Consider the following 22,845-nt stretch of genomic DNA (forward strand, 5'->3'; position numbering starts at 1 on the left):
CAGGAACACCTTGTTGGTCCCCTGGAAAGACTAGAGGAGGTGGACGAGTAGTTCGAGATCTGGGCTTCTCTGCTTAGGCTGGTGCCCCTGTGACCCGGACCTGGATAAGGGGAAGGAAGTGGATGGATTGGGATTTTTAATCTTGACCATAATGATGATTTGGATTAAAAAAAAAAAAAAAGCATTAACTCAATGTAATTTTGGAATTTGGGTACCCTACCTTGTACTTTTCCCTTATTTTGGGGTTTTTGCTCTAACAAATAATTGCAGTAGTTAAGATATACGGAAAAATACCTGTAAATGCCTTCAGAATTATACGGTACATTGTACTGTATTTTTATGGATTTTTTATTACAGTGTAATGCCGAGCTCACACTGTGCGATTTTTTTCAGTCGCACGATTCAGCTCCTGCTCAAACTGTACGATTGACTCGCAGGGGTTAGAAGTTCATAGGTCACAATGCAGGGTCTCACACTATACGGCCCAATGCTCTGATGCGACCTGAGTGCTCACACTGTGCGTCCATAAAATGAAGGTTATAACAGAAATTCTGTCGCTCGCTCTCCCTCTCTGTCTTTCACTCACACAGACACGCACACCACCACCATCAACTTTGCTAAATTGCTAATGAAAAACATTGATCAGGCAGCTGTGATTGAGCAGCAATGTAGATCCAACTATTTTCACGGTTGTTGTGGTCATGATAATTTTGTTAGGCCACATCGAAAAGGCTCGGGTGAGCTTGTCATAGTTCTACAAGTTGTGTCTCCATCGCTTGTGTCCAGATCACACGCTGCACAGCCGTGCTGCGCCGTCTTTTTCGCTGACATTTGTGTTTGCGCGTGCGCAGTGTGAAAAGCTGCGGTGACACCCTCACGACGGTCGCGAGGATTTCAAACAGGTTTGAAATCCTCACGACCAAGCGATTGATGATCGGGAGCTGGTCGTGAGGTGTTAATCGCTTCTCGTTACCCCACGTATACTACACGATGCACGACGCACGATGAAGGCCAAAATCGGTCCGATCAACAAAACGGTCGTACGACTCAAAAATCAAGTCAAAATGGGCCAAAAATCGCACAGTGTGAGCCCGGCATTAGGTTAACTGGCAGATTAATTTCTATTACAACCTTAAACAATACATCTTGAGTTCAAACTCTTCATCATTTAACATGCCATCTAAGTCTTCAGACACATGTCTCTTTATACTGGTTTTAGATCCCTGCAGGATACTTCAGTGAAGATCCCAATGTGAAGCAGTATGTATACCTACAAGCTCAGTTCCCTGACTGTTTGCTGGAGAAAGTCGTCCTGGTGTCCTTCCAATCTGGTTACATCTTCATTCAGACTGACAAGACCCTTTATACACCCAACAGCAAAGGTGAGTCCACTGCTACCTCATGACTGAGAAACACAAAACACTCTATTGTTAAAATGTCACCATGGTAGTTCTACGCTTATTTTTATTTAATACAGGTTAGATTTTGTTTTTTCAGGGGCATTCATGAACATCAGGTAACATGGTGGTGCTTCAATTTAGTTTGAGACAAAAACAGAATATTACAATAATTATGTGACTATGACATCACTTCTCACAAATTAGAAAGCCACTTTGTGTAGTCCATGCAGTCCCTTTGAAAATGAATGAACGTTAGAACATTTGATAATTTTGTTTCAGTGAGGATAAAAATCATAAAAATCATTTAAAAAAATAAGGAAAAAAAATCATATTTCCCTCAGTTTGACAAAGACATATTTTCAATGAATGACCTAAAATTAAGTTAATAAACTGAACTTCTTTATTAAATATTCCTCCCAACATGTATTTATCACCTTGAGCAGCAAAATAACATCTTCTCTTCCCTTCAGTTCATTTCAGAATGTTTGCACTGACACCCCAGATGGAGCCTGTAGAGAGGGATGAAGAGGCCCAAATTGATGCGTCCATTGACATTGAGTTTGTGGTAATTGTGTTTTATTCTTTATGGGCTCAGAATTGAAGTAACATTATGTAATCAGCCTTAGCAAGGAAAACAAATATTTTCTTTGCAAAAGAACAAAACAACCAAAACACAACTTTGTCCATTAAATCTTTTATATTGTAATTTATATATTGGCTTTGGAACTGACGCACTGTCTAAGCTGTGGAAAAAAGACTGTAGTGTAGCATTAATCAACAAAACTAATACTAGCAAGGTGCACAGTTAATGGGTTGCTGATTTATATTTTTATGTTTTTCCCAGACACCTGAGGGCATCATTTTACCACTTGATCCAGTGTCTCTAAAATTAGGTATTCAATCTGGAGATTTCCAGCTTGGTGAAATTGTTAGGTGAGTATATTATGCAGTGTAGAATGTGTTAAATTAAATTATATTTACTACATAATGAATCTTGCATAATATAAACCTCCACACTTCCATATTTCAGCCAATATAGTGTAATTAGATCCTGTGTGCAGAATATAGTCTGCAGTCTGATAAATGTGTTACCTTCAGTTTTATGAATACTTGAACTATTTGTTTAGTGTATATCTCTCTCAATCTCTCTCCCTCTGTCTCTGTGTGTTTGTGTGTGTAGTTCGGGACTGTGGAAAGTGGTGGCAAAATTCCAGAGCAACCCACAGCAAATCTATTCTGCAGAATTCGAGGTCAAAGAGTATGGTGAGCGTCCCATTATCTGTACAGTACCTGCACAACATTTCTTTACTGTTTTTAAATATGCAATACAAATCACAACTTGAACTTGACACAAAATATTTTAATCTTGCAGTTCTTCCCAGTTTTGAGGTGAAATTGACACCATTAACACAATTCTTCCATGTGAACAGCACAGATTTCACCGTCAGAATCAAAGCTATGTATGTCATGGTTTTGTGGATTTCAGAACTGTATTAAAGTAGTACGCATGTGATCCTTTATTGTTATAGTTTGACCAGGATTCAGAATTGGACTTCACAAACACATCTCTATTTTGTGGTTTAAGGTATCTCTTTGGTCAAGACGTGGATGGAACAGCCTATGTGGTATTTGGGGTTATCAGAAAGGACCAAAGTAAGCAGAGCTTTCCAGACTCTCTTCAGAGAGTGCCGGTGAGCCTATATTTATATTGAAGATTTAGCATATTCATATAAAGTGATACTCACATAAGAGCCTAACTACCTCCTAGTATTATTACTGTATTATTGTGCTATAACTGTAGAACATATTTTTACACGACTGTCTTTATGTTGCTGAATTAGATTGATAGTGGTGAAGGAGAGGCAACACTGAGGAGGGAGGACATAACAAAGGTTGAGAGGGACATCAACAGCCTTGTGGGGGGCGCCATATTTGTATCTGTCATTGTGCTGACAGAAAGTGGTAAGAAAGAAAGCCCGTCTTTTTGAGGCTGTTCAAAATGTTTGATATGTCTTTTTTTGGTTTTGTTCTTGTTTTAGTTTTTCAATTTTATGTTGTGAAAAGAAAGTGAGTTCTTGAAAAGCATATGTATTCTGGTAATCAGTTTATCTGTGCATATAATTATCTTCTTGCATCCTGTCACAGGTAGTGAAATGGCAGAGGCTGAACTGAGAGGTATCCAGATTGTCACATCACCCTATACAATCCACTTTAAAAGAACTCCAAAATATTTCAAACCAGGAATGTCCTTCGATGTTACGGTAAAGCACTCATTTAAATTTACCTAGCTTGACATCATATCAATCTTTGAAAACATAATTTTGATGCGTCATTAGTTCCTATATAGAATCCAAATCAGAATTTGCTGAATACACTTTGTGCCGTTTGCAATAATTATAACTCCCTTACTACACTGAACAAAAATATAAACGCAACACTTGTGTTTTTGCTCCCATTTTTCATGAGCTGAACTTAAAGATCTGAAACATTTTCTACATACACAAAAGACCCATTACTATCAAATATTGTTCACAAATCTGTCTAAATCTGTGTTAGTGAGAACTTCTTCTTTGCTGAGATAATTCATCACACCTCACAGGTGTGGCATGTCAAGATGCTGATTACACATTATGATTATTACACAGGTGTGCCTTACACTGCCCACAATAAAACTCTGAAATATGCAGTTTGATCACACAGCACAATGCTACAGATGTCGCAGCTTTTGAGGGGGCATGCAATTGGCATGCTGACTGCAGAAATGTCTACCAGAATTGTTGCCTGTGAAATGAATGTTAATTTCTCTGCCATAAGCCATCTTCAAATCAAATCAAATCACTTTTATTGTCACATCACATGTGCAGGTACACTGGTACAGTACATGCGAGTGAAATTCTTGTGTGCGAGCTCCACAAGCAACAGAGGTGTGCAAAAATACAATAACATAAGAACAAGCAAAATATAAGAATGGGTAAATCTTAGAATTATATCAATAAATATATGTAAAACATAAGAGTATATGCGCATTACTGAATGTGTATACTAAATATGTATATCTACGTGTGTGTGTGTATATATATACATATTTTAAAAATTAAATAGAATAAGCAATAAAATAAAATATACAGAGGTTGACAGCTGGACATGTGCAAAACAAGTGGCATTTATATACAGTATGGAGTGCATAATGTTGAAGTTCTGGTAAGTGAAGGTGAGGTGTCTATGAAGTGTTCAGCAGTCTGATGGCCTGATGAAAAAAGCTGTCTCTCAGTCTGCTGGTTCGGGACCGGATACTGCAGAACTTCCTTCCTGATGGAAGTAGTCTGAACAGTTTATGGCTGGGGTAACCCAGGAGGGAAACTCACCTCCAATTATCCGTTCAGAACACCGCACTACTCTCTGGAGAGCTTTGCAGTTGTAAGCGGTGCTGTTGCCATACCAGGTGGTGATGCATCCAGTGAGGATGCTCTCAATGGCACAGCGATAGAAGGTCCTGAGGATGCGGGGGCTCATGCCGAATCTTTTCAGTCTCCTGAGAAAGAAGAGGCGCTGCTGCGCCTTCTTCACTGTTTTGTTTATGCGTCCTGACCACGTAAGATTTGTAGAGGGTCCAGTCAGTAGGGTAGTGCAGAGCAGATGAAGTCCCTGACCAGCTTCTCGAAGCGTTTGCTCACGATGGGGGTCAGGGCTACAGGTCGCCAGTCGTTCAATGAGGAGATGGTGCAGGATTTGGGTACAGGGAAGATGGTGGCCATTTTGAAGCAGGCTGTAGCATTGTGCTGTGTGATCAGATTGCATATTTCAGAGTGGCCTTTTATTGTGGGCAGGCACACCTGTGCAATATTCATGCTGTCTAATCAGCAACTTGACATGCCACACCTGTGAGGTGTGATGGATTATCTCGGCAAAGAAGAAGTTCTCACTAACACAGATTTAGACAGATTTGTGAACAATATCTGATAGTAATGGGTCCTTTGTGTATGTAGAAAATGTTTCAGATCTTTAAGTTCAGCTCTTGAAAAATGGGAGAGAAAAACAAAAGTGTTGCGTTTATATTTTTGTTCAGTGTAGGTTTTTGATTTAATTTCTTTTTTTGATGTTAGGTTGACGTTTTAAATCCTGATGAAACTCCAGCAGCAAATATTCCATTAGTGATTAATCCTGGTGAAGTCAGGGGACTCACTGCAGCTAATGGCATAGCATGGCTTAAAATCAATACAGGGAGAAATGACACAGAGCTGAGAATCACTGTAAGTATCAATGGTTTACAATTTACAAAGAAAAAAACAAAAACACAGCAACAAAAATGACCTTACTATAATTATCATAGCATATATATGTCTGTATGCACCCTGCCTTTAATTACAGGCAATGACTGATCATCGTATGGTTTCACCTGATAAACAAGCAAGAGCAGAGATGACAGCTAGACCATACAACAGCAAGACTGGGACTTTTCTCCACATAGGTGAGGAAAATCCTGAAGAAACACTGTGTAAAGTTGCAGAATAAAGATGGTAGTTGTAGGTAGAAATAAAAATGTACTGTGTGAAACATGGAATTTGCAGGTGTGGATGCACCGGAGAAGGAAGTGGGAGACAACCTAAGAATTCAACTCTTTCTCAACCAGCAGCCAAATCAAAATCAAGACATTACATATCTTGTAAGAGATTCATTTATTTATTTTTCACATCTTTAACTATTTATGTTGTGGTCCAACAACTGGTCATAGTACATACACGTGTGCTTAACATGTTGGGTATTAATGTGCAAATCTGTTTCCCCAGATCCAGAGCAGAGGTCAGCTAGTGAAATATGGCCGTTACAAGACAACAGGCCAAGTACTGATTTCCCTGATACAACCAATCACCAAAGAAATGCTGCCATCGTTCCGCATAATAGCCTACTACCATACAAGTTCAAATGAAGTGGTATCAGACTCTGTTTGGGTGGATGTAAAAGACACCTGCATGGGCACTGTAAGAGACTCAAGAGTTGTGAAAGAGTGAATCTAGGATATATAAAATTCACAAATGTTACTTATTTCTACAATAGAAGTTTTTTTTCTAATATACAAATTTAAATGTCATATTCATTTAGCTGAAATTGGAATCCTCACTACTTTCTCCAGCCTATGAGCCTCGCAAGATGTCTGGTTTAAAAGTTACAGGAAATCCAGACGCCATAGTGGGACTGGTTGCAGTTCACAAAGGTGTCTACGTCCTAAACAGCAAACACCACCTGACACAGAAAAAGGTACTTTCTCTATTATTTATATTTATTTCAGGGTTTTTTTTGCTTTTTATATTTTTACTATTTTAAAAGCTACAGTAAACAGATTGCACGTATTGGATTGCATATTGATTTAGGTGTTGACTATACACCAAAAACTTTGAACTGTTTTCTAGCATTTTACCTGTGCCTAAGCAGCTAAAGTTCACTAAGGCACATGAAATGTGGTATATATCGTTGAGAATTAAATGCCTCTTAGAGCCAGCTCTGTGAAGTAAACAATGGGATCTGGTTTCTGCCTTGTAGCCGGATATGCGTTTTTTTCTTCCTTTTTCTCTGAATATATCTTTTTCTGTTCAAGTTGTGCATGATTAGTCAGCTACATGATGAGTTGTGACGTTTGAGTGTCCACACAAAGCATTCATCGGGAATGGGATTCTTTATGTGCCTTCCCAACTTTGACAAATGTCCAGCTGGGATAACCACATTTACTCAGGGCCTTCCAGGTATGACCTTGTTCTACTTCCTTGGCGGCTCTATCTGTGGGGATGGTGTTCATTCTGTGGTGTAGCATTCTGACGGGAGAACAACGAAAATAAAGTTTGAAGAGTTCAGACAGTGGCTGGAGGCTATTTTCCTGATGAGGAAAAGAAACCAATGATAATGTCACAGGCTTATAAGCCTTAGAATTACAGGCAAAAATCCAACAATACCACCATGGGAATTTCACCCAGAGAATGTCTAACTTGAAACTGTACTCATTACCAAGAAGGCACTCGGGTCCGTTATATTTGTGACAGAGACATGGTTCAGAGTATAAAATAAACAATTAATTGACAGCTATATAAAGTAGACATCAAATAGAAGAATGGATAATTCTATTGCACATCTACTGTTAATTACCTTAGAGCTATGGCACACCAGGGGTGAATGGGATGCCAAAGGGAAGGCTGCGAGATAGTAGCTCACCAGCTGACGAAGCTTGGAGTCGTAGCTAAGCTGTATCATGCAGGTTTGAAGGCAAGGGGTGAATGGGATGCCAAATGAAGACCAAATGAAGTCCAGAGTAACACCAAACCAGGGGTAAATAATTTTGGCACATGGAAGATCCCACCACCAAGGCACCCAGTTACCTCAATTCTAGCCCTCCAGCTTCTGAATAAAGAAAACACAACATGAAAACAATTAAATACAGCCTGTGTAGTTAAACCTGTTGCAGAAAACCATTGGAGCTGCATGTATCTGCAGCTACTAAAAGGACCTCCTTGCAGTGGTATAACAAAATGAAGAATTCAAATCAATCTTTCAGAAACAAATGCACAAAACACAAAATAAATAAAATGTTCAGGTTTGAGACCCAACTCTAAAGCTAATTACTGCCCAGCCAGTTACTAAAATGAACAGTAGAAACCAAAGCGAAAAGAAGGAAAAAGGCAAAGCTGCAGCAGTTCTGTAATGTACCCCAGAGAAGCAGTAGCGGCCCCACTGTAAAGCTATTATGAACTCAGGCCCAAACTTCTTGTAATGCAGAGTAAAATTTACAGTAAAAATGATGATGGTATCAGAAGTAAGGGTGGGTTTAAAAAATTGATTTGAATCGGAAAATCGATTTTAATTTGAATAATGCAATATTGGTTCATTAAATCCTGAATCGATTTTTAAATATAAATGCATTTGGCAGAAACGCCAGAATCTCAGGTTAAAGCTCACAAAACTATTTCAACAACCGCCAAAGAGTTAAAATACCAAACGATTAAAAAGCAGGTAAACGGATTCCACAGAAAGATGTAAACACAGAGCGCAGATCGTTCACCTAATGATCCACGCGGAAACACCGTCGGGTGCTGAAAGCCGACATCTCACAGATTCTGAAACTGCAGGTTTTTTCAGTCTCCGACCAAAATTCACTGAACCAACAGCAAAAGAAGATCCAAACTACACTTCACATTTGAAAAACATCGTCATGAATTCCCTTCTACTTTGGGTGTTTTACAGGTCCTTCTCAAAAAATTAGCATATTGTGATAAAGTTCATTATTTCCTGTAATGTACTGATAAACATTAGAATTTCATATACTTTAGATTCATTACACACAACTGAAGTAGTTCAAGCCTTTCATTGTTTTAATATTGATGATTTTGGTATACATAACTCATGAAAACCCAAAATTCCTGTCTCAAAAAATTAGCATATCATGAAAAGGTTCTCTAAACGAGCTATTAACCTAACCATCTGAATCAACGAATTAACTCTAAACACCTGCAAAAGATTCCTGAGGCTTTTAAAAACTCCCAGCCTGATTCATTACTCAACACCGCAATCATGGGTAAGACTGCCGACCTGACTGCTGTCCAGAAGGCCATCATTGACGCCCTCAAGCAAGAGGGTAAGACAGAAAGAAATTTCTGAACGAATAGGCTGTTCCCAGAGTGCTGTATCAAGGCACCTCAGTGGGAAGTCTGTGGGAAGGAAAAAGTGTGGCAGAAAATGCTGCACAACGAGAAGAGGTGACCGGACCCTGAGGAAGATTGTGGAGAAGAACCGATTCCAGACCTTGGGGGACCTGCGGAAGAAGTGGACTGAGTCTGGAGTAGAAACATCCAGAGCCACCGTGTACAGGCGTGTGCAGGAAATGGGCTACAGGTGCCGTATTCCCCAGGTCAAGCCACTTTTGAACCAGAAACAGCGGCAGAAGCGCCTGACCTGGGCTACAGAGAAGCAGCACTGGACTGTTGCTCAGTGGTCCAAAGTACTTTTTTCGGATGAAAGCAACTTTTGCATGTCATTCGGAAATTAAGGTGCCAGAGTCTGGAGGAAGACTGGGGAGAGGGAAATGCCAAAATGCCTGAAGTCCAGTGTCAAGTACCCACAGTCAGTGATGGTCTGGGGTGCCATGTCAGCTGCTGGTGTTGGTCCACTGTGTTTTATCAAGGGCAGGGTCAATGCAGCTAGCTATCAGGAGATTTTGGAGCACTTCATGCTTCCATCTGCTGAAAAGCTTCATGGAGATGAAGATTTCATTTTTCAGCACGACCTGGCACCTGCTCACAGTGCCAAAACCACTGGTAAATGGTTTACTGACCATGGTATTACTGTGCTCAATTGGCCTGCCAACTCTCCTGACCTGAACCCCATAGAGAATCTGTGGGATATTGTGAAGAGAAAGTTGAGAGACGCAAGACCCAACACTCTGGATGAGCTTAAGGCCGCTATCGAAGCATCCTGGGCCTCCATAACACCTCAGCAGTGCCACAGGCTGATTGCCTCCATGCCACGCCGCATTGAAGCAGTCATTTCTGCAAAAGGATTCTCGACCAAGTATTGAGTGCATAACTGAACATAATTATTTGAAGGCTGACTTTTTTTGTATTAAAAACACTTTTCTTTTATTGGTCGGATGAAATATGCTAATTTTTTGAGATAGGAATTTTGGGTTTTGATGAGTTATGTATGCCAAAATCATCAATATTAAAACAATGAAAGGCTTGAACTACTTCAGTTGTGTGTAATGAATCTAAAATATATGAAAGTCTAATGTTTATCAGTACATTACAGGAAATAATGAACTTTATCACAATATGCTAATTTTTTGAGAAGGACCTGTACTCCTGCCACAATAAAATCAAACTTCCTGCACATCTCTCTCTGTACTTCGAGACAAGTTTCCCTTCAAAAATCTCAGTTTTCTGCATTATTAGCTTGCTCATTCCGCACCAGTCTACTGTTGTGTACAGTGCTGTCAGCCACTGTTTTTGTTTTGTTTTTTTTGTTTTTTTTTTCAAAAAATGACCTCTGACAAAGCCTAATATCTGCTGTTCAATACTGAAGAAATTTAAACTTTTTCAGATTATGCCAAATTGTTACTTTAACACAAAGGCATCGGCTGTGATGCTTAAACCTCTGAAGTTCCACAAGTAAAGATTTGTTTTTATACATAGTTACAAAAATATGGATATGTACTGATAAATGATCAGAATTATAATATTTCTGACTGTCTGAGTCAAAATTGAATCAAATCGAATTGGGGATCGAATCAGTTATAGAATTTGAAATGGATACCCAGCCCTAGTCAGAAGTAATGCCAAGATAGCGACAAATCAAAGTTACATACCAATCAAATGCCATTGACTGATTCTCAGATAAATGTTCCAATTGAAGGCTTCTGCAGCTACAACCTATAAACACACCTGTTTACTACAGATTAAAATAGTTGAACATACAGCACTAAATAAAAACATACCAGTAATCCACGAAGGGAAGGCTTCTGAGGAAATATTCTGCAGGTGATCTCTACTAAAGCACAAGTAGCATCAATCAACAAAAATGAATCAACAATTCAGACTGAGGCAGCAGCAGCATGTACGTGACTCCTAGCTGTAACAGCTAGGGAAGGCAGGTGACCAGAAACCCGGATGCAACAGGTGAGAAATGCTCACATAGCAGCTACTAGTGCTGGGCGATATGGAAAAAATATTTATCACGATATGAATTATTTTATATCATGATAACGATTTATATTACGATATACCACCTGACCTGTGGTCATCTAGAAAGTACGCAGTCTGTAAACAGCAAGTGCCGAGGGTGCAGTGTTTGTTTTGAGTCACCGTAAAGTATGTCGCAAATCCGGGTGCACATATAGCAGCACCAGGTCGCAAACCACAAGATGGAGTTTCTTTGCAAAAAATATCATTTTTTATACTTTATTTTCTCTCGCATAAAGTTAAGAGCACGTATAGTGAGAAGACAACACTAATATATTTGCCACAGGCTATTTAACCTTTTAAGACCTACCATAGAACCAAGTCCGCCAGAGCTTATCTTTATGTTTTTACATGCTGTAGTGCCATTTGTGGGAGCATTTCAAGTTTCCATACATCAATACAACCGTTATAGCCCAAATTTTAATAATATGTATGCATTAAGTCCATAGTAACTACATAAATTGCAAAAAATTGTAGTGCAATAAACTACAAAAAAATTGAAAATCGTTTTTGTTTTTTTACATATATTTTTAGTTAGAAAAATTTAAGAGGTGTATCCCTCAAAACTGTAAATACAAAAAAGTTGCACAAAATAGTTTCCAACCACGAGAAATTTATTTTGAGTGTCTTCATAGTTTTATTTTTGAGATACACTAATTTTTATATACTACAGGAAAAATGAAAATAAATATTATAATGCATCAAAATAAACTATTTCCAACAGTGTAATTTGAGTTCTAAGCATCCCAGAAACGATACAGAAAAGCATAAAGTCAAACATGACTTTTAAAAACACCAACATAGGCTTATAAGGCCCTTTCGCGAAAAATGACGTCACTTCCGGTTTCGGGCAGGTAATGGCGGACATGCGATAGTTCGCGCTGACGTATATGCCAATGTAGGAAGTGTTATGAACATCGGCAAAGCGTGTTTCTGGAACATTATGTTTTTGTTGCTGCAAGTCTGAAATATTATCTTTTTGTTGCTGCAAGTTTGGAATATTATGTTTTTGTTGCTGCAAGTGCTTCTTATGCAATTTTTGCAAAGCTATATGTGGAAGGAAACTGTGACCTAGGGCAAGCTAATGGCATTAGATGTAAGTACAACTCCTTTGGTTTCACATGCAAAAAAAATTATTGCGCTACCTTATGTGGTTCCAGTTCTACAGGGATTTAAAAATAGTTAGGTAAAACGGAGTGTACCTGCTCCGACCGGTTGTAAAGGGTTAATTATACCGGGGACCGGAAGTGACACACCGAGCTGTCAGCAACAGGTTCCCTGAGCAGAAACGTTGGCAAACTTAAAATATCTCCTGAAAACGGCAGCTCTCCGTGGATACTAAACTTGAGAGCGTGGGTGGGAAACCGTCCAGAAGTGGTGGCTCATCATTTGCGACCTCTCGAAAACTCAGAAGTTGATGTTTTTGAACCGTAGCGGTGAGTGAGAGGAAGGACGCTAGCATCAACTAGCTAGCCGATCGTCACGGCAACGCTACAAGAGCGTCTCTCAGCATGGGCCCGAAAAAAGTTCTGTCAGCCGAGGAAGGTGACGATATTAAGAAGTCGCTGGAGTTTATGACAGAGGAGATTTCTACTGTCAAACTGCAGCAGAAAGCCATCCTGGACCTGGTCGAGGAAGTTAAGGCTCTCCGCATCCAGAACGCCGAGAAGGATCGGCAGCTGGCGTACCTGGAGAACAGAGTGGCGGATTTGGAGCAGTACACCCGGATGAACGATGTTATCATCACGGGGCTTCGCATCAAACCTCGGTCATACGCCCGGGCGGTCGCCGCTGACAATGTAGGAGGGCCAGGAGAGGAAGATGTCAACTCCACGGAGCATCAAGTGGTTACCTTTCTACGGTCCAAAGGTGTGGAAGTGGATTATAACAACATTGAGGCTTGCCACCCTCTACCCCGAAAAAATGACAGTGACAAACCAGCCATCATTGTGAGATTTGCAAACAGAAAACACAAAACAGCACTGTTAAAACAAGGAAGGAAACTGAAAGGATCCGATGTCTTCATGAATGAACATCTGATAAAAAGAAATGCGGACATTGCCAGGAAAGCACGTTACTTGAAGAAACAGGGAAAAATTCAAAATACATGGACCACCAACTGCAAAGTATTCATTAAACTCAATGGAACACCGGAACAAGCCAAAGTGTTGGTCATCAGAAATATGGAGGAGCTGGACAAATACTGAGGTTCAACTTACTCTGGAGGTATGAATACACATGTGACGTGACACACAACACAACACATGGCACAGTCCAAAAGAACTTCATCTGCATCCGGCAACAATATCAATATAACTCATTGGAATTCTCTTTATGATAATATGGAACTGAGAACATTTCGATACACAGACCATAATGCTCTAGACTTACAAAAGGATATAGACCCGGAAAATAATTTCTTTTACAACATCAGCAGTAACTGCTGCTACTTCACTGATGAACAGTTTAAACACACCATCAACACGGAAAATAAATTATCAATAATCCATTTTAATAGCAGAAGTCTGTATGCCAACTTCAACAATATAAAGGAATATCTAAATGAGTTGACAAATCCATTTGGAATCATTGCCATTTCTGAAACATGGATCAATGCTGAGAAAGGACTGGACTTTGGACTGGAGGGATATGATGTGAATTTTGTAAATAGAAAGAACAAGAGTGGAGGGGGAGTAGCTGTGTATGTGGATAAAAACCTAAATTACAAGGTGGTAGAAAGTATGACAACTGTAATTGATAATTTATTAGAATGTATAACAATTGAAATTTATAAGGAAAAAGAGAAAAATGTAATAATTAGCTGTATATATAGAACACCTGGCTCTAGTATTCAAGTATTTAATGATTTCATAGTGGAAATATTCTCTAAAACAAATCAAAAAGTTATGTTTATCTGTGGTGATTTTAATATTGACCTGTTGAATCCGAAAAAGCATAAAATGACCGACGAATTCCTAAACACTATGTACAGTTTGAGTTTACATCCTAAAATAACCAGGCCTAGCAGAATTACACCACATTGTGCCACCTTACTTGACAATATTTTCACTAACAATATGGAAAACAACATTGTGAGCGGAATATTAATTAATGACATCAGTGATCACCTGCCAGTTTTTGCAGTTTATGACACTAATTATAAGAAAAATCAGCATGAAGAACAACTGAGATACAGACGTGTAAGGACAGAAGAAACTATGAATGCACTTAAGAACGATCTATTAAATCAGGACTGGGACAATGTGTACAAAGAAACTGATATTGATATTGCATATGGCATATTTTTAAGAATATTCATGGAGTTGTACGATAAAAACTGTCCAACAATAAAATACAACAGAAAGCACAAATATTCAGATAGACCATGGATCACTAAGGGTTTACAAAATGCATGTAAAAAGAAAAATACACTCTATAGGGAATTCCTAAAACAAAGAACAAAAGATGCTGAAAATAAATATAAAAAATACAAAAATAAGTTGACCAATATTATACGTGTATGTAGAAAGGAGTATTATAGTAAAATATTGAACAATAATAAACATAATATGAAGGGAATATGGGATGTTTTAAATGGTATCATTAAAAATAATTCTGGACAACAAAGTTATCCTCAATACTTTATCGACAATGGCAATATTATGGAAAACACTGCTGATGTGGTCAACAGCTTTAATCATTATTTTGTAAATATTGGACCAAAACTGGCAGAACAAATTCCTGAGTCACTGCCATCAGTGGACTGTAGTGAAAGCCTGATTGATAGGAACCCTAACTCAATGTTCCTCACATCAGTGGAGGAAAAAGAAATAATTGACATTGTACACATGTGTAAATATAAAACATCTACTGATTGTAATGATATTGACATGAAAATCGTCAAGAAGGTCATTGAAGGAATTGTAGGACCTCTAACATATATTTGCAACTTATCATTTCAGACGGGAAAAGTGCCAAACAAAATGAAAATAGCTAAAGTTGTGCCGCTGTATAAAACTGGGGATAGACACCACTTCACAAATTACAGGCCTGTTTCTTTACTACCACAATTCTCCAAAATACTAGAAAACCTGTTTAATAAACGATTAGACAAATTCTTAGATAAACATAAATTACTCTCTGACAGTCAATATGGATTCAGATCAAAAAGATCAACATCTCTGGCATTAATCGAATCAATTGAGGAGATTACGAATGCTATAGATCAGAAACAGTATGCAGCTGGAGTATTTCTGGATCTCAAGAAAGCATTCGACACAATCAATCATGACATATTAGTTAATAAACTGGAACGGTACGGGATCAGGGGGGTTGTACTGCAGTGGGTGAAAAATTATTTAAGTGACAGGAAACAATTTGTGAAGCTGGGTGTCCATTCCTCATCATGCTTGGACATTGCTTGTGGTGTTCCACAAGGCTCTGTACTGGGTCCAAAATTATTTATTATTTATATAAATGATATTTGTAAGGCATCTGATATATTAAAATTAGTATTATTTGCAGATGACACAAATATTTTTTGTTCTGGGGGGAATCTAAAGGAGCTGCAGGATACAATTACTTCAGAAATGTGCAAAATTAAAAAATGGCTTAACAGGAACAAACTATCGCTAAATCTAAGTAAAACTAAAATAATCTTATTTGGGAATTCCCTTAGAAATGCACAAGTGCAGATTCAGTTAGATGGTGTGGAAATTGAAAGAGTACTTGAACATAAGTTTCTTGGTGTGATTGTAGATGATAAATTAAACTGGAAGTCTCATATAAATCATATACATAACAAAATTTCAAGAAGTATCTCAATCTTGAGTAAAGTAAAACACATTCTGGACCACAAATCACTCCACATTCTCTATTGTTCCCTGATTGCACCGTATTTGAATTACTGTGCAGAGGTTTGGGGCAATACTTACAAATGTTCGCTATCATCAATCTTTATATTACAAAAAAGGGCCATAAGGATAATCCATAAAACTGGTTACAGAGATCATACAAATCCACTATTCTTAAAATCAAAAATTCTAAAATTCACAGATCTGGTTCATTTTCTCACTGCACAAATTATATATAAAGCAATAAACAACCTGCTTCCTGACAATATTCTAAAAATGTTTTCTAAAAGGAAACTGGGATACAATTTGAGGGGGGAATTAAATTTAAAACATCCTCGTATCCGTACAACATCAAAAAGTTTTTGCATCTCTGTGTGTGGAGTGAAGCTGTGGAACAGACTAAGTAAAGATATGAAGCAATGTCCGAGCATGGCGCAGTTTAAAAAGCGGTTTAAGGATATGGTTTTTACAGGGTACAGGGAAGAGGTAGAGATTTGACAGGGTGTTCTTGTCTAATATTTTCATGTATGTGCGGGTGCACGGGTATATTGGTATGGGTATATATATATATTTGTAGGTTGTGTATCCTTCAGGTGTTAATGGGGTTAGTGAAAATGTGTATATGTGCGTATGTGTATATACGTATGTATGGATAGATAGAAACATATATGTATATATAAAAAAAAAAAAAGAAAAAAAGAAAAAATACACATGACATAATGTAATTGCAAGGAGGTATTTCTGTAGTCTATTGATACTAGATAGTGGAAAAGGGGTGGGATTAAATAAGCTTATGCTTCTTCCTGCTCCTTTTTGAACATGAAAGTTATTTGGAGTTGTGGTTGCTTGTTTTCCTTATGTTTTGTTTTGTTCATTTGTCTCTTTTAATTCTATTTTGTTGTACTTTTTCAACATGTTCAAAATAAAGATTCAATCAATCAATCAATCAATATTTTATGTAATAATTTATAAAATTTGGGATAGAAACGATAGAAACGATAGAAGACAAATGGCACGGTAGACACTTTTCTATCGTCCACACGATATATATCGTCATATCGCCCAGCACTAGCAGCTACTATTCATAGTATGACCATAGAATGCAATTGGTCACTAACTAGCAGTTCAATGTTAAATACAATATTCATCTGCTACATTATGTAAAGAGGTCTTTTAGTTGTCAATGACACTTCTGATTTAATGGAGGAGAGGGAGAAGAGCAGGTGTCCAGGCTGTTCTGGAAGCCAGTTCTGACTAGTAAGTGAAGTCAAGGGTTTGTGGTTACATGTGCTCAGTCAGGTTCCATGGACGGTACCTTTTCTTCCATGGATTCCATGGCTTTTTCTTCTTTGAATACATGGGGCCTGGTTTTATTTATTAGAAACAAAAAATCCCTGTTTGTTCTGTGGGGGTGGTCTTTATCCTACAACTTTGGGTCCTCTACCACAGGCCGCGTGCTTGAGGGTTGTGCACAGTATCTTGGCTGTTCCTAGCACTGAGCTCTTTTAGACAGAGTTCTCAAGTGTTGTTCATGGGATCTGCTGGAGCCACTCACCCACCTTGGAGGTCTTTGCACCAATTGCTCCGATTACCACTGAGACCACTGTTGCCTTCACTCTCCACATCTTCTCAAGCTCTTCTCTCTGATGTTCCTTTTCCCTGATGCTGCTTTCACTCAGTATAGCTACAGCTATCACTACAGCCATCTTCCTCTGCTTGTCCACCACTACTATGTCTGGTTGTTTAGCCATCACCAGTTTATCTGCCTGTATCTGGAATTCCCACAGTTCATTCTCAACCACCCTTGGGACTTCCAGGCCATACTCAGCACAGATGTTCCTGTATACTATCTGAGCCACCTGATGTACTCTTGGATCTTTGTTGTTGCTGGACGGTGGATCCATATGTGGGGCACTGAGTCCTAGGGTTTATTGTAGTCAAATCATGTCAGGGCCAGGTGCTGTCTAACTCTTCAGAGAACAGCTGATTTATTCTACTGCCTTCTATCTCTCTGGTATACCTCTTCAAGTGACTGGCCAAGCCTTGTGATGTCATGGCCCTGTACCCCCTTGCCATAGCCTTTGTGTTGTACCTCATCAATCTCCAATTGTGATAACAGTTGCTTCTTCCAAATGTTGGAATAGTGAGCTAATAGTTATTTAAACATCAGTCTGAAGCAGTGGAGGTAGTTCGTAAGAGATTACATGATATATATTTATTATTATTTATATATTTCACATGCAACGGTCAGTACTGCACGCAGAAATATGGATGCACCTCAGAGCTAACTCATCAGGCCAGGACTCCATAGTCCACTACAGGCTAGTGGCCACTCTTTCAATGATGAGGGTGTACACATCCTGGACAGGGATTAATGCAGGTTTCAGCAGAAAGACAAGGAGGCCGTTTATGTGAAAAGGGAAAGGCCATCTCTCTCTTTCACCATCTTACAATGCTGTGATTGCAGCCATTCCCCACTCTGTGAATGGTGCACATGACCATGGCCATTAATCAGAGGCCATTGATCAATGGTCATAACAATTTGCATATTAATGATCATGAAACTGACCTCATGGACCATTGTTAGTCAGTGGTGCCAGTGTCAGTCATTATGCAAATGTACTGTTTATAAGGTTGGGGAAAACCGCAGTCAGCTCAGACTGAAGAAGTCACTTGGATGAGTGACGAAACATTTCTCCCACTGAAAATGCTACGTCCAGATGAACAGAATCGACTTTTGGGGGGCAATTTCTTCACTTTGTTGTTGGGACTGCTGTTCCTTCTCATACATTTCCCCTTGGCTAGAGTTAGCAATACCAGCCTTCTGTGACTGCAAGGCCTTCTTATTCAATTCAATTCAATTTTATTTATATAGCGCCAAATCACAACAACAGTCGCCTCAGGGCGCTTTATATATAATCTTATTAGTTTCTGGTATTGCTGTTGTCGTTGCAGCCACAACAGCTAACATGTTTATTAATCTGATACATTTTGCTTAATCTATTTCTAGTTTCTCTCTTTCTCTTTCAGCTTTTCAGCTCCAACTTTTCACTTTTGTTTGTCTATCTTAACCATCCACTTCTTCAACATGAGTACACAGGGAAGGTAGAGGAGGTGGCAGTTGCACCAAGATTTGATTGGGCAACTGTTAGGATGACCATTTCGCCACCTTTAGCAATCACCAGTCGAAACACTTTATCTTTTGGTATATTTATTAAAGCATTCGATGATCAAAAACGAGCATGTAAATGGACCCCCTTTGTTCAGGAAGCTGCAGTTAGCGGCAGGCAACTTGCCAAAAGAGAGTGCGCTATCTTAGAATTAAACAGAGTTTTATATGAAAAATGTGCTTCTATCTGATTGGTCACTACTGGAGGGGAGGAGCCGTGGTTTAGACTCAACTCTCTGGTTGGTGCTCAGGCTGATCCCAAACTCTCAACACTCCATGTTGTCCAATCCTGGGGAGCTACATCTAGAAGGGGAAGGCTCCTACACTGCCACACGCGTCAAATGTTTTCCCTTTTCTCATACCTCTCACCTTGTTCTTCCAGTGACTGTGAGAGCAATTCTGGCTGAGACTGGGTGCTGCTCTTATCTCATGCGATCCCTGTGACCCACTTTATCATAGAACTTACCGTACCTTCACATTGATGTTAACACATTGTCATCATTTTTTAACTAAACACTGTTGAGACCTCTAAATTCTTATGCTGTTATTCACTTAATACCTAACAAATCCCTCTTTTAAACCTGTTGTTAGAGTGAATTGTTAAATATTTGTCATTTTTATGCTTATCATCCATTTCTACATTGTAAAGCAATTCCACAGTCCCCCTCCCCAGATTCTTGAGTTTTTGGGTGAGGGGCTGTAGGTTTGATTACAGACACATCCTATCTGGAAGGTCTGTTTGATGTAAGCTTCCTGCCCAGCAGGAGGTCTCACACACACACACACACACACACACACAGTGCCTCGTCTTTGTAACCAAGGGGGGTTAAGAGGGGAGGTACGTGTTGTAAACTATTGTGTGAACTGTAACAGTTTGTCAATAAATAGCTGCGAGGGAAGCTGCTCTTTGAAGGACTTTGGGCTGGAGACAGGTTAGGAGCGTGAGCTCCAAGAGCTGGTTCTTGACCAAAGGCCTCCCTTGCGCAAGTAATCGATCGAACGCTGTTGCCTTGTTTTCTTTCATAATAAATAAGTCTCTAGAACTAGCGGGGTTTGTGGGAACAGACCCAACACCTGTTAAGGTGTAAACCATTAGTTCACTCATTGTTTTCCCCTCTCCTTTGTACAGGACATCCATTGTGACCTGGAGTTTAAACCTTCAACATTACACCAACTAGTGCCCTCAGAGTCTTTGCTCCTTCCCTTTTACTGTTCTACCCCTCATCATCCTCTGACTCCTCCTCCTGTCCAAACAGCGGCAACTGATAGGGCGCTGGGTAATTCTCCTTAGACAAAGTGGTTACTATCAATCTATTCAGTAAGTTTCTAAAACACGGAATACAAGAAAAACACGGCAAACTAGAATGGCTAAAAAGCACGCTGTTGATACCAGCAAGGGCGTCACTATCGTTTGTACCTACCAAACTGCCAACTAATCACAAATGACAGCCATGAAATCTGAGTTTTCCAGCAACTCATTTGACAGATATATCAAGCCTACTAAGGCTTTAGCTATGCTTCCATCCAGAGTGGTGTTGTTGGGACTGTAGGTGCAGCAGTAGTCTCCAAACATCTTACAAACACCACCTCTCTCTGCCAGGAGCATATCCAATGCCATCCTATTCCGCCACACCATCAATGAGGTTGCCCCCAGTTCAATCCATCTCTGGTATAATTCAGAAATCTCTGCTGGTTATAGTATAAGTAATTTATCCAAACTAAATTTTTAATAATAGTAACCCACCAGAACACAGATTCTGGCTTTAAACTCATCTGAAACTCTTCTAGGAACTCCTGTCCCATTTACATACACCTTTTAATCAAAGGATCCTGTCAAACTAGCACTCCTCTTTCCCTTTTATGACTCGTAAATGACGTATGTTTAACCAGGACGTCTGCTCCAATCAAATAGACCTTAAAGGGCATTACCAACAGGACCATCGTGCATTCTCCATTCCAAGATTTGTGTTTCAGCAATAAAAATGAATCAATGGGCTGCTGTCAGTGCATGTATGGGCACCGCACAGTGGCCTTTCAAGCTGAACTGTAGCCTGTATAATTTACGACCACAAAAACAAATACATTCACCCTAATGACCCATCCGCCCACCTGGCAAATTCCCAGTATGCCAGATTATTGGTCCAGCCCTGTCAGACAGCCTCAGGTGTCTGGTCTCTCTGCAGTGTTCCGGGGTCAATTCTTCCTGTTTAGCAATGTTGAACTTTTTTTTTTTTATTACTAAAGCTGACTGAAGTTGAGAATAGCAATCCTTTTTATTGTGGTGCATTGTCCATCTGGCCCAAATATCTTGTTTTTAAAAGAGCTCAGCAACTTCTTAACTTCTACTATGAAGCTGTCCAGAGTCCTTATAGTGGGGGATTTTAACATCTACATAGTTGATGACCCTGACCTCTGTGCGAGAGGTTTTATCAACATCAGTTCTTCATCATCGATTCGTTTCATTTTACCCAGCATGTGTCTGGCCCCACACATATCAAAGGAAACCCACTGAACTTTGTTTTTTATTCTGTGTTTAAGTATTGATTCTATTTTCTGATCAGCATTGTATTCTTTTTAATTAGTCTTTTCATGTGCCTTTGTTTCCCGTTCACCATGTGGTTAGATCTTACATCTTATATTCCTCAGCTGCTGAGAAATGCTCTGCTTTTAATTTGTTTTTATCACATTATAACCAGTGTTAATCTTTAAACAAATCTTTTTAATAATGATTGTCTTTCTATATTATCCTGTTAAAACAAGATTAGTTGCTGTCTGAGCTATCGCCACTTCCTTAATCACCCTCCTGTGTTTACATTGTCCCTATGTCTTTGTGTATTGTCAGATTGTTTATGTTCCTGTTATGCAACCCCAGATTCTTGTATTTTGTACTTTAGTAGTCTCTTGTCACCTGTGTTTTCATGTCTAGTTTAAGTCTCACTGTCTTGTCATTCCTGATTTGTTTCCTTCTGTTTCTTTGTCCCATCTCGTCTGTTGTTCCCCTCTTGCCATCCCATGTCCCCTGTCTAGTCATCATGTACTCGTGTATGTGTAATTACCCTTTTAATTAATGTTTGTTTTGGACTTTTGCCTTTGTTTTGTACCAGTTCCTTCAGCTCAAAAGGGCTCGCCATTTGTTTAAACCTCAGTCTGCCTTCACTACATGCACTTTCCCTTTCTAAGTACAGGTCCTCGTCTGCTTTTTCTCAGCCATGGTGTATCACAGTTCCATTATATCTGAGCTCTCCCTTAATCATATTTTTAGCACCTTTAAGGATATTTGCTATGACTGCTATGCAAATAATATTCAGTTATATGGTGGCGAGGAAAATCTGTTAAATTTACTGAAAATCCTCTTGACAGAAACCACCCAGAACCACATGCTTTTTGGACTGGACCTGAATGTGGGCACACCATGTCAGGTCTGAGGAGATGTGGACACCGAGATATTTGAAGGGCCGCACCCTCTCCACTGGAGCTCCATTGATGATAATGGGCTTGTAGTCTCTGTGCTTACTCCTTCTGAAGTCCACCACCAGCTCCTTGGTCTTGCAGACATTCAGCTGGAGGTGGCTGTCCTGGCACCACAATGCCAGATTCTTCACTTCATCCATGTGGGCCGCCACATCATTGTTGGAGATGGCGCCCAACACCACTGTCATCAGCAAACTTCACAATAGTATTGGAGCCATGGGTGACCACGCAGTCTG

General features: G+C 39.3%; 1 protein-coding gene across 1 annotated transcript in view; it reads left to right on the forward strand.

Annotated features, from left to right (window-relative positions):
* Positions 1–22,845, forward strand: part of LOC134629377 (complement C3-like) — an 87,304-nt gene that overhangs the window by 2,966 nt on the left and 61,493 nt on the right. The window contains exons 2-14 of the mRNA XM_063476665.1: positions 1,220–1,382; positions 1,871–1,965; positions 2,245–2,333; positions 2,581–2,663; positions 2,773–2,860; positions 2,986–3,091; positions 3,242–3,362; positions 3,546–3,661; positions 5,504–5,650; positions 5,769–5,868; positions 5,969–6,063; positions 6,188–6,379; positions 6,501–6,656. Of these exons, the coding sequence (XP_063332735.1) occupies positions 1,220–1,382; positions 1,871–1,965; positions 2,245–2,333; positions 2,581–2,663; positions 2,773–2,860; positions 2,986–3,091; positions 3,242–3,362; positions 3,546–3,661; positions 5,504–5,650; positions 5,769–5,868; positions 5,969–6,063; positions 6,188–6,379; positions 6,501–6,656 (1,551 nt within the window). The remainder of the gene's footprint in view (positions 1–1,219; positions 1,383–1,870; positions 1,966–2,244; positions 2,334–2,580; positions 2,664–2,772; positions 2,861–2,985; positions 3,092–3,241; positions 3,363–3,545; positions 3,662–5,503; positions 5,651–5,768; positions 5,869–5,968; positions 6,064–6,187; positions 6,380–6,500; positions 6,657–22,845) is intronic.

Source organism: Pelmatolapia mariae, linkage group LG6 (genome assembly GCF_036321145.2).
Source record: "Pelmatolapia mariae isolate MD_Pm_ZW linkage group LG6, Pm_UMD_F_2, whole genome shotgun sequence".
Taxonomy (NCBI): Eukaryota; Metazoa; Chordata; class Actinopteri; order Cichliformes; family Cichlidae; genus Pelmatolapia; species Pelmatolapia mariae.